The sequence below is a fragment of the Diorhabda sublineata genome, chromosome 10 (assembly GCF_026230105.1).
Source record: "Diorhabda sublineata isolate icDioSubl1.1 chromosome 10, icDioSubl1.1, whole genome shotgun sequence".
Classification (NCBI taxonomy): Eukaryota; Metazoa; Arthropoda; class Insecta; order Coleoptera; family Chrysomelidae; genus Diorhabda; species Diorhabda sublineata.
The window spans coordinates 12770536-12785939 of NC_079483.1; the positions used below are offsets into that span (position 1 = coordinate 12770536).

The 15404-nt window shown below is 30.5% G+C and overlaps 1 protein-coding gene across 4 annotated transcripts in view; it reads left to right on the plus strand.

Moving 5' to 3' along the window:
* Window positions 1–15404, plus strand: part of LOC130449462 (uncharacterized) — a 54729-nt gene that overhangs the window by 24979 nt on the left and 14346 nt on the right. For all 4 annotated transcript variants that reach the window (XM_056787289.1, XM_056787292.1, XM_056787290.1 and 1 more), the window contains exons 2-4: window positions 6567–6709; window positions 13221–13411; window positions 14770–14941. In XM_056787289.1, the coding sequence (XP_056643267.1) occupies window positions 6595–6709; window positions 13221–13411; window positions 14770–14941 (478 nt within the window). In that variant the 5' untranslated portion in view covers window positions 6567–6594. The remainder of the gene's footprint in view (window positions 1–6566; window positions 6710–13220; window positions 13412–14769; window positions 14942–15404) is intronic.

The window sequence follows — 15404 nt, forward strand, 5'->3', positions numbered from 1 at the left end:
ATAACATTTTTGGATTTTTAAAACGTTATTACCAATATTTTCATGAAAATTATTATATTATTGAAATTTAGTAAAAAAACAATCAATCGCGAAGGATCCGCTCAGATGTAAGCTGGTGATGGAGGACAATCCCATAGAACAAGTTATGTAATTCAGATATCTGGACATAGACATATCAAGTACCCACGACCCAGTTAAAGACCTAAGAAGCCAGATTAACAAAGCATCCGCACAATTAGGATGCCTACGAGATATAGTCTGGTTCAACCCGTACATGCGCAAAGATAGCAAAATTAGAATCTACAAGACTATCAAACCCATCATGATGTACGGCACGGAAGTCGGCGAGGACACCAACAAGACGAAATAAATGCTGAGGGTGGCCGAGATGAAAACACTGAGAACAATAGCGGGGTAAACAAGAAGAGACAGAGTAAGAAATACAGATGTCAAAGAGCAATGCGGGATACAAGACATGATGGGGAAGACAACGTAAGAGGCAGTGGTACAACCAAGTAAAACGAATGGACGAGAACAGACTTCCGAGAATAGTCCTATAAAACAACCCGCCCGGCTCAAGGCCTCCCGGGAGACCACCTAAAAGGTGGAAAGATAGTTGGCAATCCACCTCTCAGGAAAATATGCAGAGGCAGCTTCAGAATTAACAGATCGACAGATCTCCAAGAAGTAGAAGAAGAAGAAGAGTAAAAAAAACAAACTTGGCCCATTTGGTTTCCATATTTAGTAGTACCTTATATAAGAATGGATTATTTTAAAAATTATTTTTAAGTTTTTAATCTGATGTGCTTTAAAAGCGCGCTTTTTTTTCAAATTACTTTTATTTTCCATGTTTTAGTTTCATATGCTATAGTTGCGTGCTTTTTATAACTATATGTAATCATTTAATTGATACCATCCTCATATAATGGCTTCACTGCTTGTACATCTGCATCTCGTCGAAACTTGTATTGAGTCCTATTCTAAGGTTGTCGAAGTGCTTAATTTCCAACACGGAGATCGGAGGTTGGAATCTCTGCGTAATGAAATTTTTATGAATTAAGTCATTTACTTTTAGTCCAATGAAGAGTTACAAAACTCACAAACAAACAGACCCACATATAGGTGAGGCCAACATAAGCATGTTAAAAAAATTTAAAATTTCATGAACTATCTATGGTCTTCTATCATCAATGTTGACTTTTCTATTTTTTTCTGTACCATAATAGTATATATAAACTATTGTTCTTTATTATAGCTGTATTTTAATAAATTATTTTTTTGAAGAAAAAGAAGACATTTTTGACATTTCTGCATAATTCAGATCTGCTATATTTTCAAACATAAAACTATTTGACAACTAGATTTAATACTGAAAAGATTTATGAAATTTCTCATATTTTTTCTTATTTCAGTGTGTAATTAAGTACAACAACTCAGGCCATTAATAAAGAATGAATAGAGAATTTAATTCAAGATAGTTAACGATTCTAGAACATTATTACAGCTCAATTTGATAATTGATAAATACACATTAAACATTGAGACTATTTATAATCCCGAACTGAGGATAACATGACGTAATTAAACATACAACTAATACCGTCAAAGAAAAATGTTCATAGCTTTCCTGTATGCCAGAATAACTTCATAATGTATTAGTAAAAAGCACTTCATTAGTTCAATGATAAACGACCAATGGCAATTGTACGAGATGTTACCAAAAAATGCGTTGAGTGAATCTATACAGAGTGGACCACAAAAATCTAGATAGTTGCCAGTATTCCCATTGAAATGTTGCAATATGTAGATTTTTATCTTAAGGAGGACAAATTTAGCGGTACAAGGATGCGTCATAATATTTAATTTAAATCAAAATGAATTTGCAGGAAAATAGATATTAAGGCATACATACATAGACTGATCAACTATTTTTTGTAAAGACTCAGTTTGTAATTTATAATTTATGAAATAAACCATCTTTTTGTGTAAAAGTACTTCTAGATTCTGATAGAACATTGTGAGTTTAAGTAATACATTTCATCAATATACTTTATTATAAAATATAAGTCATTCCTTCAGTCACACGACGAATAATTTGAGTATTAGTTGCAATTTATCTTTGGCTCCAACAAAAACAACGATAAAACTGCATTGCAGTTAGATATATGTCTTTCAAAACAAAAAGACAAGACAGTTTTCGTAACCCAGGGCAAAATAAACTGTTGAGAGATATATTTTCCCTTTCTGCCATATTTTGAGATTATTTACCCTCGAAGACTTTTGGTGTGGTTGAACAACAGATGGATCTGTAAGACTACCTTTATTAGCGACATTGTTTCGTTTGAATTCACTAAGGGAGCAAGATTGAGGGTGAGCTTGGTGGTGGTCAAGTTTTTCCTGCTTTGCTTAAAGATACGTTGTCTGAGCTCCAAAATTGTTTGTGCTATATATTTTTTTCTGGTTCTCAAGTCTTTCACAAGCTACTTTTTCTCATGATATTTTTTTTCCTTATTTCTTCATACCCATTAAGTTTACGTTTTGTTTCTTATAATGCTTCTGTGTTTTCGCACTATAATAAAAATCAACGTACTATCTACAGGAGTGCAATTGGAAATGCGGGTAATGAGTATACAAAGAACACTTTTATTCAATTTATTTAAAGTAATTATAAGTAGGGAATATTTAATGTAATTGACACTAAAGTATCTTGGATTCATTTAGTTGGTCTCTTAGGTTAAATGAATTGTGAACTAGCAAACGTTACGTAACAATTATGTTTTATAGGATATCTTAGACTAAATACTATTTAATAAGCACAAAGTGGTTACCTTTACCCGCACGATTAACGTGAGTCAGTCCACATAATGAAACCAAGCTGCCTCCAATTAGTAAGGGAAATCACAAACGTCTCCTCACTAACGACTTTTATTCAATAAATCTTGTATTTTTCGGACATCTCGCCTACAACGGCAACAGGGGTGATGTGTCACCACTCGTAGGTAAATTTGTTGTCGCTGTAGTGGCAGTAGTCCACGTGTGACCTTGAGGATTTTTGTATATCTTTGTCAGTTTGGCGTCTCTAAAATTTTACTGTTGGAAAATTTATTTAGCAACTTTGATAAATAGATGAATAGATTCCAGTTTTAACTCACCTTTTGCCAATTTGAGTTGAGAATGTAAGCAAAATAAAGTGCTAATTCAAGTTACTGCCACAAGAATTTGCTTACAGTGGGCTCAATGCTTGAAAGCACACATCTTTTGAAATGTATAATTGTATGTAATTTGATATATCTTGAATGAATCAAAATAAGAATAAAATGTACCATATGACTTCACAAAACGCATTTTATGACCGTAATTTTTCATGGAAATGAATGGAGTTATAATTGATAGTATCGAATGAATTACTTTGTTTTTTATGTTAAAATTCTTTTATCTTTATTATCGAATTAGTAATGATCATTAGGCGGAATAAGGAGTAGGTTGACGAACCATGATAAATAGTTCAATAATGTCGTAGATTTTTAGATCAACAATCGACAAACCAAAATATAAATGAATATGAGCAATAATCATTTTGTCGTATCCAATTTGAGGCAAATTTTTATTATTGATTGAGGATATACGAGATTTTATCAAAAGGCAATTTGAATTATTTTATTGAGAACAAAGTACCTGAAAATTGATTTCAACTTCCTTAAAGTACTGTCTTTGGGAAGATCTTTTCGTAATATCCTATAATTTACTATAATTGAATCAGAAGCAATTCGTAGTGAGGTGGGTTGTCAAGAAGAAGAAGAAAGATGTTCGTTTTCAGATCTGTTCTCTTCAGATATAGTTTCACAACAGTAAACGCCTTTTTACACATTTTCATCTGATTTTGCGGTCAATTTATCTCCCGACTGTTCCACCTTCTCAACTGATTCATTTCCAATTTCAGGTCAGTTATACTGTTTGTAAACGCCTTTATCATCATCGATAGATTTGAACATTTTGTAAGTTCTTTTGGAACTTTTTGGTTACTTTGGTTTGTATTATGGCGTTATTGAATCTTAATTTGTACTGAAACATTTGAATTCCTGAAAACACATAATGTATTGAGACGATTTTGTTTTCCCATACAAATTGTTGACGTTCTTTCAATATTGTGAACTCATGAATTACAATTTAAATCAAAATATTCTTTAGAGTGCTGTGATATCAACCTCTATAAGTTAACTAAACCATAAACTGAACGATTTTTTAAAATGACTCCCCAATTACATTACTGAATACACATCGCGTTGCTGGATGACGGATATTGATGAATGGAGGTGCAAGTAGGATAATAAGACAATCGTGTTAACCAACATGAAACCCTGAGAACCTTATCGACAAGTTGATGCCACCATAATTGCTGCTTGATAGATACCTTTGAAAAAATTCAACAAACGGAGTCTATTATTTAGATACACATTAGAGATGCAGGCAAATTTGGTAGTTCGTGTGTTCAAAATGCTGTTCTTTCACTTCAACACAAAAAGTTTGCGATTTTTAAAACTGTATAATACATATTGTAAAATCCGTGACCAATGAATTATTCTTATTCTATATATTGGTAGCCTTTACTTTTTACACAATGTTGTGAAAGGGAAAAAGTCTCAGCATGTCTTATTAGTGTGTAATGAAAAAAGCAATCTATCCAACCATCATAATGGGAACCCCGCCTTATCTAACGATCTAATTTCAGTAACATTTTTGGGAGTTTTCTTATAAAATACAGGTGCGAAATTAGTGACCGATATAATAGTTAGGTTACTAATGTGTACAATGTAAATTGTATTGTTAATGAAATGCACCGGAAGCTCTCTGGCCATTTGGTGTGGCAGGAACTTCCAAATCATTTTTATGACTAATGAAAATAAATGTTTAGTCAAAAGAGCAAATATATGTTATCGAGAGAAATTATGGCCGAACAGAATGTCTTTTCGGTATGGAACTAGCAAAATTAAGTTTGAATCGGTAGGAGCTCTTCCTCCTCCGTTTCATATTAAATTAGGACTTGAATCATGTTTGAAGGCTATGAATAAACAAAGATGACAGATTTAAATATTTGAAAATATTCGGTTACGTTCTCACGCTGAATTCTTTGGTAAACCTAGCGATTTACTTCTGTGGGTTATAGTAGTATCTTTGCCTGTATCAACTTTTGTAGATTATCCAACAAATGAATTATTACTATAACTGCAAATTCGCTTATTGAGTGTTGAGGCTGGTAATATGTCCTGGCATAGTCACGTGGCTAATTTCGTTAAGGCAGCTTCGCGAAAACATTGAGCCCTCTTTCAGGCCAAGAACCTATATACTCCTGAGGATGATCGAATCAATCCAGAAGATAGCAATCCGACTTATAGGCGATCCAGAGTTGACCAGAAACTCTTTCCTTTGGGAAAATCAGATACCAAGGCACGTCTTTCCCGAACACAACAACCTACAGAAGTTCAAGATCAAGAGTTACTCGAGTGTTACAGGGTTTACTCTCTTGTGCTAGTTTTTTACATAAAAAGTGATGTTTTGATCCCATTTACTTCCATAGCTTAGCATCGAGGTAAATTGTGTGAAAGTGGTAAATAGTTTTTGAGAAACAACAAAATTAAAAAAATCCCAATGGAAATGATTTCCAAGTCCTAACAAAATGTATTATGCCGAATATCACTATTTTACACTAGATTATATTTGAATTTTTTCCAGAAGGTAGTGACGAACAAGGACAAAGATTCCATTAGGAAATTTGGATTTTTTGTATTTTATAAAAAAAGAAAATTCCAGACCACTAGAAAAAAAATGTTACTTTCATGATATTCAAATGATGCCGAATAGTTTAATCCTTGATATTTTTTGAAATATTAAATCACCTCGATTCTATTAGCATTGTGGATTTTTTTCGAAAAACATAATTAACGATAAAAATTCGTTGTAATATTCTACGCACCTACTATCAATAAAATCGCAAAATAGTTTTTCCGTAAATACACGACCAGTTATAAGAAATAAACACTAATATTGATAGTTCTTACAATACAAGGTATAGATTATATCACAGGACTAATGTTTTTACAATGATTTTACAATATAAAAATATGTGTGACGTTTGAAATAACAAGTTCATTTTATTTCTAGAGAAACAAAAACTCTAGCAAAAGTAAATAACACCATAATAGATCATATTAAAATTAAAACCATCTTTCTGACATTGACGCGTTCTAGAATCATGTATGTATCATGATCATTTATAAAAAAAAATGATTGAGCTCATTATTAAATTTTATTATTAAATTGTAATCATACTTTTAAGGAACTTGGACAAATAAAATATGAAAATGAACGGCCACTTCTTATTTAAACAAAAATTTAAGCTAAAGAAATACAAATGCGGATGGTGTTTTTTATTACACCATAAATCCTTATTTATTATTTAAATACTGATAATAACTTCTCATAACTAATTTTAATCTCATCTGTGCTTGAAATAACGGCAGCTCTTTGAGCTCTTTATAAAAATCTTGATATATTATTTTAAATTACAGGCGAATGGTAAAATAGAATAGCTTAGAAATGTCAAAATACGAACGGAAAGAATATCAAGAAACGCAAGTGATGAGAACCGTCTCTCCGCAACGACAAACATACAACTCCAATCAAAATTTATCAAAGTTTGATAGTAATTTAGGTAAGTTTACAGAATTAAAAAAAATCCCCTAGGGCCTAGACTATAGAATTAGCAGAAAGTAGTATGAGTATGTGAATGAAACTCGTTCTTGGTGTTCGTCAATTTATATTAGCGCTATGAATTGAGACAGTTCTCTGCAAGCGTTTATAGTACAGCTATAGGAGAAAACCACCATAAATTGAGCCTCAAAGAAATCAGGAAATAATTATTATTAGTTTGTATGCTACAGTTCATAACTAAAGAAAAAAATTAACCCAATTGTGCAGTTGAACGAAACAAAAGCTTCTAGGGGTATAAAGTTTAATGTATGGAATGCCTTAATTATCTCGGAAACGACTTGTACGATTTTTATAAATTTTTGTGCATAAGAATTATGTGATACGGCGGGTATTTTGGTAGTATCTACATTGTTGTCAGATCTTTTCTATTTCCCGAAAAATAATGAACTTTGTTATTTCAAAAGTTTTTCTCCCCTCTTGATTGGTCTTTTCCTATTTTCCACCAATAGAACAGTACTATATTTCACTTATTCTAATAACTAACATGTTAAATATAGTAAGCACTGTTAATGAGCGATTATAAAAGTACTCCCAATTAGTGATACTATAGCAAAACCGCGAGTGGCAATATATTCTCTACTCCAAGATGTTATGGAAAAACTGTAATTTCAAAAAATAAATACTTTCTAAAAAATGTACGTACCCTATTTACTTCTCTGTAATATTTCGGCCATTTTAATAGCAGCAGGTAATATAAGATCTCCAATGGTGAACGGCTTTTCATCTTTAGCAGTACGGTAAGAAACTTCATACAATGCTAGTAAAAATTTTCTATTAACGGTCAGGATTTTTCTCTTTATTTAAAATTTTATACTGTCTTTCAAAATACTCTTTTGGTTTAATGACATCTGAAACATGGTTTGACTCAAGATATATTTTTAATTTTTCATACTGATCCAAACCAATAATTCATTGCAGATCTAACAAAGAGGTTGTCTACTACCCTTAAAATTTTGGAATATAAAGCCAAATTAAAGAAGAGACTCATCATATTTCCCGTTTCGCACATTAGATGCCCGTTTTTCAATATTTTGTCCTACCCGAGAAGAATTTGTAGCATTATCATCTGCGTCATAACCATTCTTATTTAAATTCAGCCATTCATTCATTTATAGCCAAAAATTATTCTGATTCTAGAATCGAATAAATACCGTCGAGTGGAGATATATGGAACGTTTTTTTCACTTTTTTGTTTCTCCGAGTGCATTTAATATACAGCTAATGTTTAAGTTATATGTACCAGGTATTAGTTTTTTTGTCGTTCCATATAACTCGTACTTCTAGTGTATATGGAACGGTAAAAAATATGAAATGTATCTCAATTCACGGGCGGAAAATTAGAACATTAAAATATGCCAACAGCTTTCCTCATCATTAAACGCGCTGTAGGACAAGTAGCTGAAAGATTTCAAGTTTTTCCACATTCTTCCTAATACTGAGAACCTTCTAGTAGTAATTCCTGTCATGGATTCAACATTAGAATAGGAGATTAATTCCAATAGTATTAGTATTAGACTCCTCATTTTTTACCAATAAAATAATTGAACATATTTTTCTATTACGCATTGGACGAAAACAAAATATTAGAGTGGAAAACACAACAATACGGAATTGGATATGGCAGACGAAGACGAATAGGTCATGTAGTAACATCAAAATATCTACCAATACAAACAAGGTATGTTTTTATGAGACCAGATGGCAGAAACTCAATAGGCAACCCAAAAAAATATAAAATATGCCGTAGAACTGAACTTTCTATACAGTCCAGCAGGGGGAAAAGGTACTAGGCTTTTGAAGGTGCAGGCATGTGAATGCGGATAAGACTTTCTCAAAGTTGTGGAGCTAAGAAAAACGAAGTCGAAATTGAACAAATTAAAACAAACCTTCAGTTTTGATGTTAGCAATATAGCCAAATAGGCGTCATGTTACTTTAATCTTGTAAAATCGCGAGCAGTTATATGGGCTGAAGTGTCGCAATTTTTATTATGCACAAAATCATTGCACAGTTTCGTCTAGATACCAAAAACTTTTCTGTTCCAATGTCTTGCTCATTTATTAAATTAAAAACTAATATTATATGGACTATTGTATAAATTAGGTACTGGTAACAAGGCTATCAGAAGATAACCTCAAATTTTTTTTATTGATACTAATTGGCTACTTATATAGTTCGATAAAAATTGCAACACCTAAAATTTGTTGAATAATTCGATTGAAATACAAAACATAATGAACAACAACAAGATGTTTTTATAATGAGTCGTTCAACAAAGAGTCGTAATACACTTATTTATACTGCGAGACTTGCTATATCAAGGCTTCTTATACTTTTTTCATTCACCCCATTTATTAAATAACAGTATACATATTAATATGAAAATAGAATAGAATTCGTTTAGAAAAATACAAAAAACTAAAATTAAAAATTACGCAAGTAATTAGTCCTTAGTTTTCATCAAAATTGTATTTTTTGCAATAACATGAATAAAAGGGAATTCTAACTGTCTTAGTTCGCTCCAATATATTCGAATCAGTCGTTAGGTAGTGACTATTAAATCAAAATTAAAACAGAAAATTTAATGAAGTGGATGTGCCAGTTTCTTAATGCGTAACGAATTAAACTTTGGTGGAATGTTTGACAATACCGAACATAAGACTTCTTTAACATTTTTTATGCATCAGATATTCTATTCGAAACAGTGTCATTCGACAATGAAATTTTTCGAATTTAATCGCAATAGGGTACTTGCATGGTTTGAGAAAAAAATAGTTTTGGATAGTTTATATTTATATTATATATTTAATTCTCTTATCAATATTTATAGAGTAAAAAATTTTTGTAGGTATTTAAGTAAGGCAATCATATTGTGTATAGGTGTAATACGAACACTGAACATATGATGCAAAATAAATACCACAGTTATTCTCTCGGTTATTCTAAAATAAGCGTTATTATTAACCTTTGTGCTAGGCCATAAAAATACCACGATTTAAACACTTAATAAAGTTTTTTTAATGATGCCAAGAAATTCAAATATACAACAAAAATGGTTTGAAAGTGTTAGTCGTTTTGACGATCCTGCGTAATTATTTTTGTTGCTAGTATCCAATTTTATAGTAATTAAGCTTTAATTTTTTTGCGTGATTTTGTAATAATGTCAGAACTTAACCTATAAAAGGTTTATTACACTTTATTCTCCTGTTTCGCCAGGAGAGTGAGTTCAAATCCCGTTCACAATTTGTTTTTATTTCGGCAAATTTAAAAAAAAAATCACTGCAAATTTTATCTTTAAATCGAAACAAATTTTACAACTTCTGCCCTCTTTTGAACATTTACTATACTACCTGCATTAGTATTATTGGAATTTTAATATGTTGTGTGAGAAGAATTTTACATCCGTGCACTAGAACTTGAAAAAAAATTATTTTTGACAATAAATCGAACTAAAAAGTGAAAAATAAATATGCTCAAAAAACTAAAAAACACGCTTTTAAAGCACGTCAAACTAAAAATTTGGAAATATATTTTTTTTAAATAGTGTTTTGACTTCGTTCTACAAATTATGAGAAAACGTCTTTTCTTGTACATCTGAAAGTATAATATCTATATTGATTTATGAACACGTATTGCTTTAGTGACCCTGTTTTAATTATTGAATGTAAGTTCTTATTACAATTTGTATTTCATCCTAAACAAGTATTCTTGCTTCTTGTATCACCTGCGCATCAGAGCTAATAATAGAACATTTTTTATGAATATATTATTCCTTGATATTATTTTCTTCTTGGTACTCGATGGCGTGTATCTTAAAAATTTTCAACACTTTTGGATAAACCCGATTTCCAAGTCAAAATGAGGCAACCCATCATTATTATACACTTGTTGATGACTTTAATAAATGTGCTAGCTCGCAAATTCTTCAATAATTCTAGCAAAAAACATCAGCAGCTTTTTTTTTAAACAAAAACATTCCAGGTTTTGGTTAGGCGAACCTGTACTTCAATGGGATCTATCCTATAGAAAACCAATCACCACAAATTGGTCCACCTACAATCGGCTCCTCACTAATAGTACCTATTATTAGATTTATGTAAGTAGGTCACAGAACCTTGAAAAAATTTAATGACTTTAAACTTTTCGATTGGAATGAGTATAGCAGTTTAAATTAGTTATAGAGAATGTGCTACGGAAATGGGTTTGCTCCAAATGCAATGTCTATTGCTACTATAAATGATTGCATCTGTAGCCTTGTTCCGGAAATTAGTTTTCGATATAATGGAATCCAAGCTAAGTGATTCTAGATCTTATACAAATTATTAAGTATCCAAAAAAGCTTCAATTCTCCAACGAAAAATATCGCCCTATATAAATAGACAATAAAAATTATTTTCCAATATATCAAAGCCCTCGAGCGGATATGGATGAGTTTTCGAAATCCAAACCATCTTCCGATAATCATATTACTTTAGGTTGAAAATTCTGTATGAATAGATTAAATGTATATCCTGTGATTATTTTTGTACAAACATTTAAAAACAATGTTTGCTTTTTGTGTGAAAATAAGATAACATTGACAATATCCTACCATCCTGTTTTCTAAATAAACTTATGAAATTATTGTTTTACGGTAAAATTCATTAATTTAGCTCGATATTTTTAGTTACGGAATCATTTGTATTAAACAATCTTCAAGCCTACATTTTTTTTTTCATCTAGAGATCTAAGATCGAAAATATTAAAAATTATGTGTTATTTTTATCTAATAATCGCTTTAAACGTATAGAGCTGTAGATACAATAAGGACAGTGATTAATTTTTAATTGCTATCATTTCTTAGACCTTATGTACAAAAAATATCCAATCTCTGGGCCGATAATAGAGGATGCTTATTACAATTTGGATGACTTTAATAAGTCTAAGTAATTTTTTATATTTTTCTTTGGCAAATTGTGCAGAAGTAATTTTTTTCTTTCATGTAATGTGATGTTATTAAGAATAAGTATTACATTAGTATATTTTTCTTATCTAATTAGTAGGAATTAATTCACAATTATACCTGAAATGGGGGCAATAAAGCGTGAAAACTGCATTTACTATTAAATAACAAGCAAATCTCATATTCTATCAACCTGATTTGGCTAGTTTTCACGATTAAATTCAATAAAAATTGGAGTGCAAGCAGTTCACTGCAAATTACGACAATCATGTGTATCATTATTATATTACCTTACAATTTGTAATAATAGAACAAAACATCCACTTGTATTCGAAGAAGTTGAAAGCCAAATATTAAAATCGTTGTTCATACGATCAGTACTTTTCGAACAATGTTGCAAAGTCAAAATAAATGTATTTATTTTATAAATATAAGATAATTTCATTTATTCAAATGGAAACCTGTTGAAAATTGCTACCCTAGCTCCTAGTTACTCTTAATGTTAAAAACAACACAAAAAATCATACCTGGTCATTGAAGTACTTCTTCCACATTTAGTTCTGGTTTAGGTCGGCGTTTCATCTTATTTAGATTGCCAACTGTCCCTGCCATCATTTTATATGATTTCGAATGTTAATGGTATTTTTTGCTTTCAGACGGACACATCTGATTCCTTCAGTGAACTCCTTACCTCTATTCTCCATGGGTGCGGGTAAACTATCAACACACTTGTTCTATTTCCTTTATCTAATCCTTATTCATCTGGCCGTTTTTATTACGAAACGGATAATTACGAAACTGTTGTCAATTATCTCAATGACAATTAGTTTGAAGATGAAGATGGTTGTGTCTGCACGATTAGTGCTACGAATGTTAACAAATACATACAAACAAACTCGAGAAGACATTTGCGATCGAATTTCATTGCAGTATAAACAAGACCAATAAACATTTTTTGCAAGATTAGGAATAATATATGAATCATGGATTCATTACTATAATGCGCAAAGACCAAAATTTGAAGTAAGGAATGGAAACATTTATGTTGGCCATTATTGGAAAAATTTAGTTTATAAGTTTACCTACAATAAGGACCTCAAAGACTGGTGCTTATTATGAAATGTTAGTTGAAAAATCACAGAAAAAGAGAGAAAGAAATTGCCTAAGCTGCTTTTGCTTCAGGACAACGCACCCAGACACACGTTCGCCATTGCAACTGCCGCAATAGCTCAGTCAAGTTAAAATTGTGTAGTATCCGTTTGATTTTGTTTCGATAATGAGGTTATATGTTCGGTAAATTAGTGGTTTGCGGTGGATACACAATATTAAGTAAAATACATGATGTTGAATTTGTAATACCTTTTTTGGATCATGTACAAACATACCTAACTTTGTTACGTTAAAAGCATCTATTTTAATAGAGAAAAAAATTTTTTAAAGTTAAATAAGAATCGGAAATATTATTACAATGACGTTATATATGAATGTAACTAATACTAAATTTTTTTATAGATTGCCTCCTTGAAGATCTTCAAAATTCCGTATCACGTCCAGGAAGCTCGTTAGATTATCATAGTGGCGGTAGATCGAAAGAAACGTCTCGAATAGTAACTACTGACAAAAACAAATCTCTGAATACTATTTCTAGTATTAAATCAAATCCAGTTACAGAATACTCATCAGATGACGCTTACAATTATCAGGTGAGAAATATTTTATTTACCCATTCTCCTTAAATTTTTTGAGTATATTCTTAAAGGTCGTTAGCATTTATTCATTCATTTATATAGAATGGCTTTTTTATTAAAAACAAAATCATTGAAAATTACCGTGTTCATCTAACTTTGAATAAGTTACCCCCCATTTAAGAAAAATGTATACTGTGTCCCCGTATAGCTGAAAAAGATGAAAAACTCGAAATGAATTCTCATTTTTTAAGTCTCTGCTTGGTTTAAGAAAAATTTCTAACATAATGTAAGTTTTGAAAAATTAGGTGTTAAGAAATTTTTGGAAAAATTTTTTTTCTTTATAGTAAAGTGCCATATATGGGGAAAATACGACAAAAAGTTTTTGAGAAAGTTGTTTAGTATAATTTATATGGCTTATCCTTATACCAAACTATGATTTCTAAGTTTTTATACTTATTTCACAAATCAGGAACTAATATTTGTATCAAATACTGACATTAACGGTAATTTTTTAAAATGAACTGTCGATCTCTATTAGACTTATAAACCATTTTTAAGTCAATATTAGAGAAAAAAGTTTAATATGTGATTCAGTCTTAAAGAGCCAACATTAGATCGGTTTATTTACAGTCTATTTATTTCTTTTGCTTCTTTTTGTTCTAGAACTTTGTAGCATTTTATTTAGGTATATAAATAATTTTTGTAAACGCAGTGAATTAGTTTTATATAAATAGTCGTAATGAAAATTACGAATTAGTAAAAGTGATCGCAGAAATTATTTAACGATTAATAACGTAAAATACAGTATTTATTAATGCACCACACAAATAGAAAGAATGTAAATAATTACGAAAAACACTACAATATTTCAATTCATAAAATGATGAATGAAACGTTTTAAAAAGAAGAATGATTGAATATTACGATAATAAGTTCTTACATTTAGAAGATAACTTTACTTTTAAAGCAGAACATGTTCAAATACAATAAACGAATAAACCTTTTATTTTCTCTCTTAAAATGTTATTTCTTATTTTCCGTAATATGTATAATTAACGAACGAAACAAAAACTACTTCTACTCAACTCATACCTTAACTTTGTTCAAATAGAAACTTTAGAAATTCAATTCAATTGTGATGGGCATTGGATAGATAGATAGTAAGATAGTAATAGATAGTAGTAAACGAGTTTTTTGAAAGCACACGTTAAAATTGTTGTCTATCATTGGAAACTTTCCCGTTTTCATGTTTTCGAAAAAATTGTCGTTACTATTCCAAAGCTGTCCTTCATCAAATTGAACATCAACATGTGTATGTGAAATATTTTAGATGACATAATTATGATTGACAATGTGAGAAATCTTTTTTTCAGAGTCCAGATGGAAGACAGCATATCAGTGGATATAAAAGAGAAAAGTATATGTATAAAACTACAAGTGAAGATGTTACACCAGAAAACATTAGAGCTCAAAATAGCATAAATCAATTGGACACCCTACTAGATGATCTACAACAAGTTAAACAATCTTCTTTTTTGGATTCAGGTATGTAAAATTGAAAAACCGAAAGATTTTATATACATCTGCAAAAAATAAGGGTTACTGCATTGAAATTTGCCACTGTATGTGTGAACTGATGTCTCTTAAATGTCATGTTAAATTTCACTATTTATTTGGATGCTTTGATGAGTAATCATCAGAATTGGTTTTTTTTTTACTTATACAATACTGCCTTGAGATAGTTTCATATTTCAAAAACTTGTGTCTTTGTCAATTTTATATCCCATGTATTTTCTCGTTATCTTATGAGCAATATATTGATTTTAACTTTAATTTATATTGAAAACGCACTCAGTGTACATTCTAATTTTTTTTAATCTAAATTGATCGCACTATATAATTAAGTAATTATATAATTTTCTGAAATAAAGAAAGCAAAAATGTGTTACTACATTTTATCATAAACGTGATATCTTCTTGTAAATGAATATAATACAGATGATTAAAT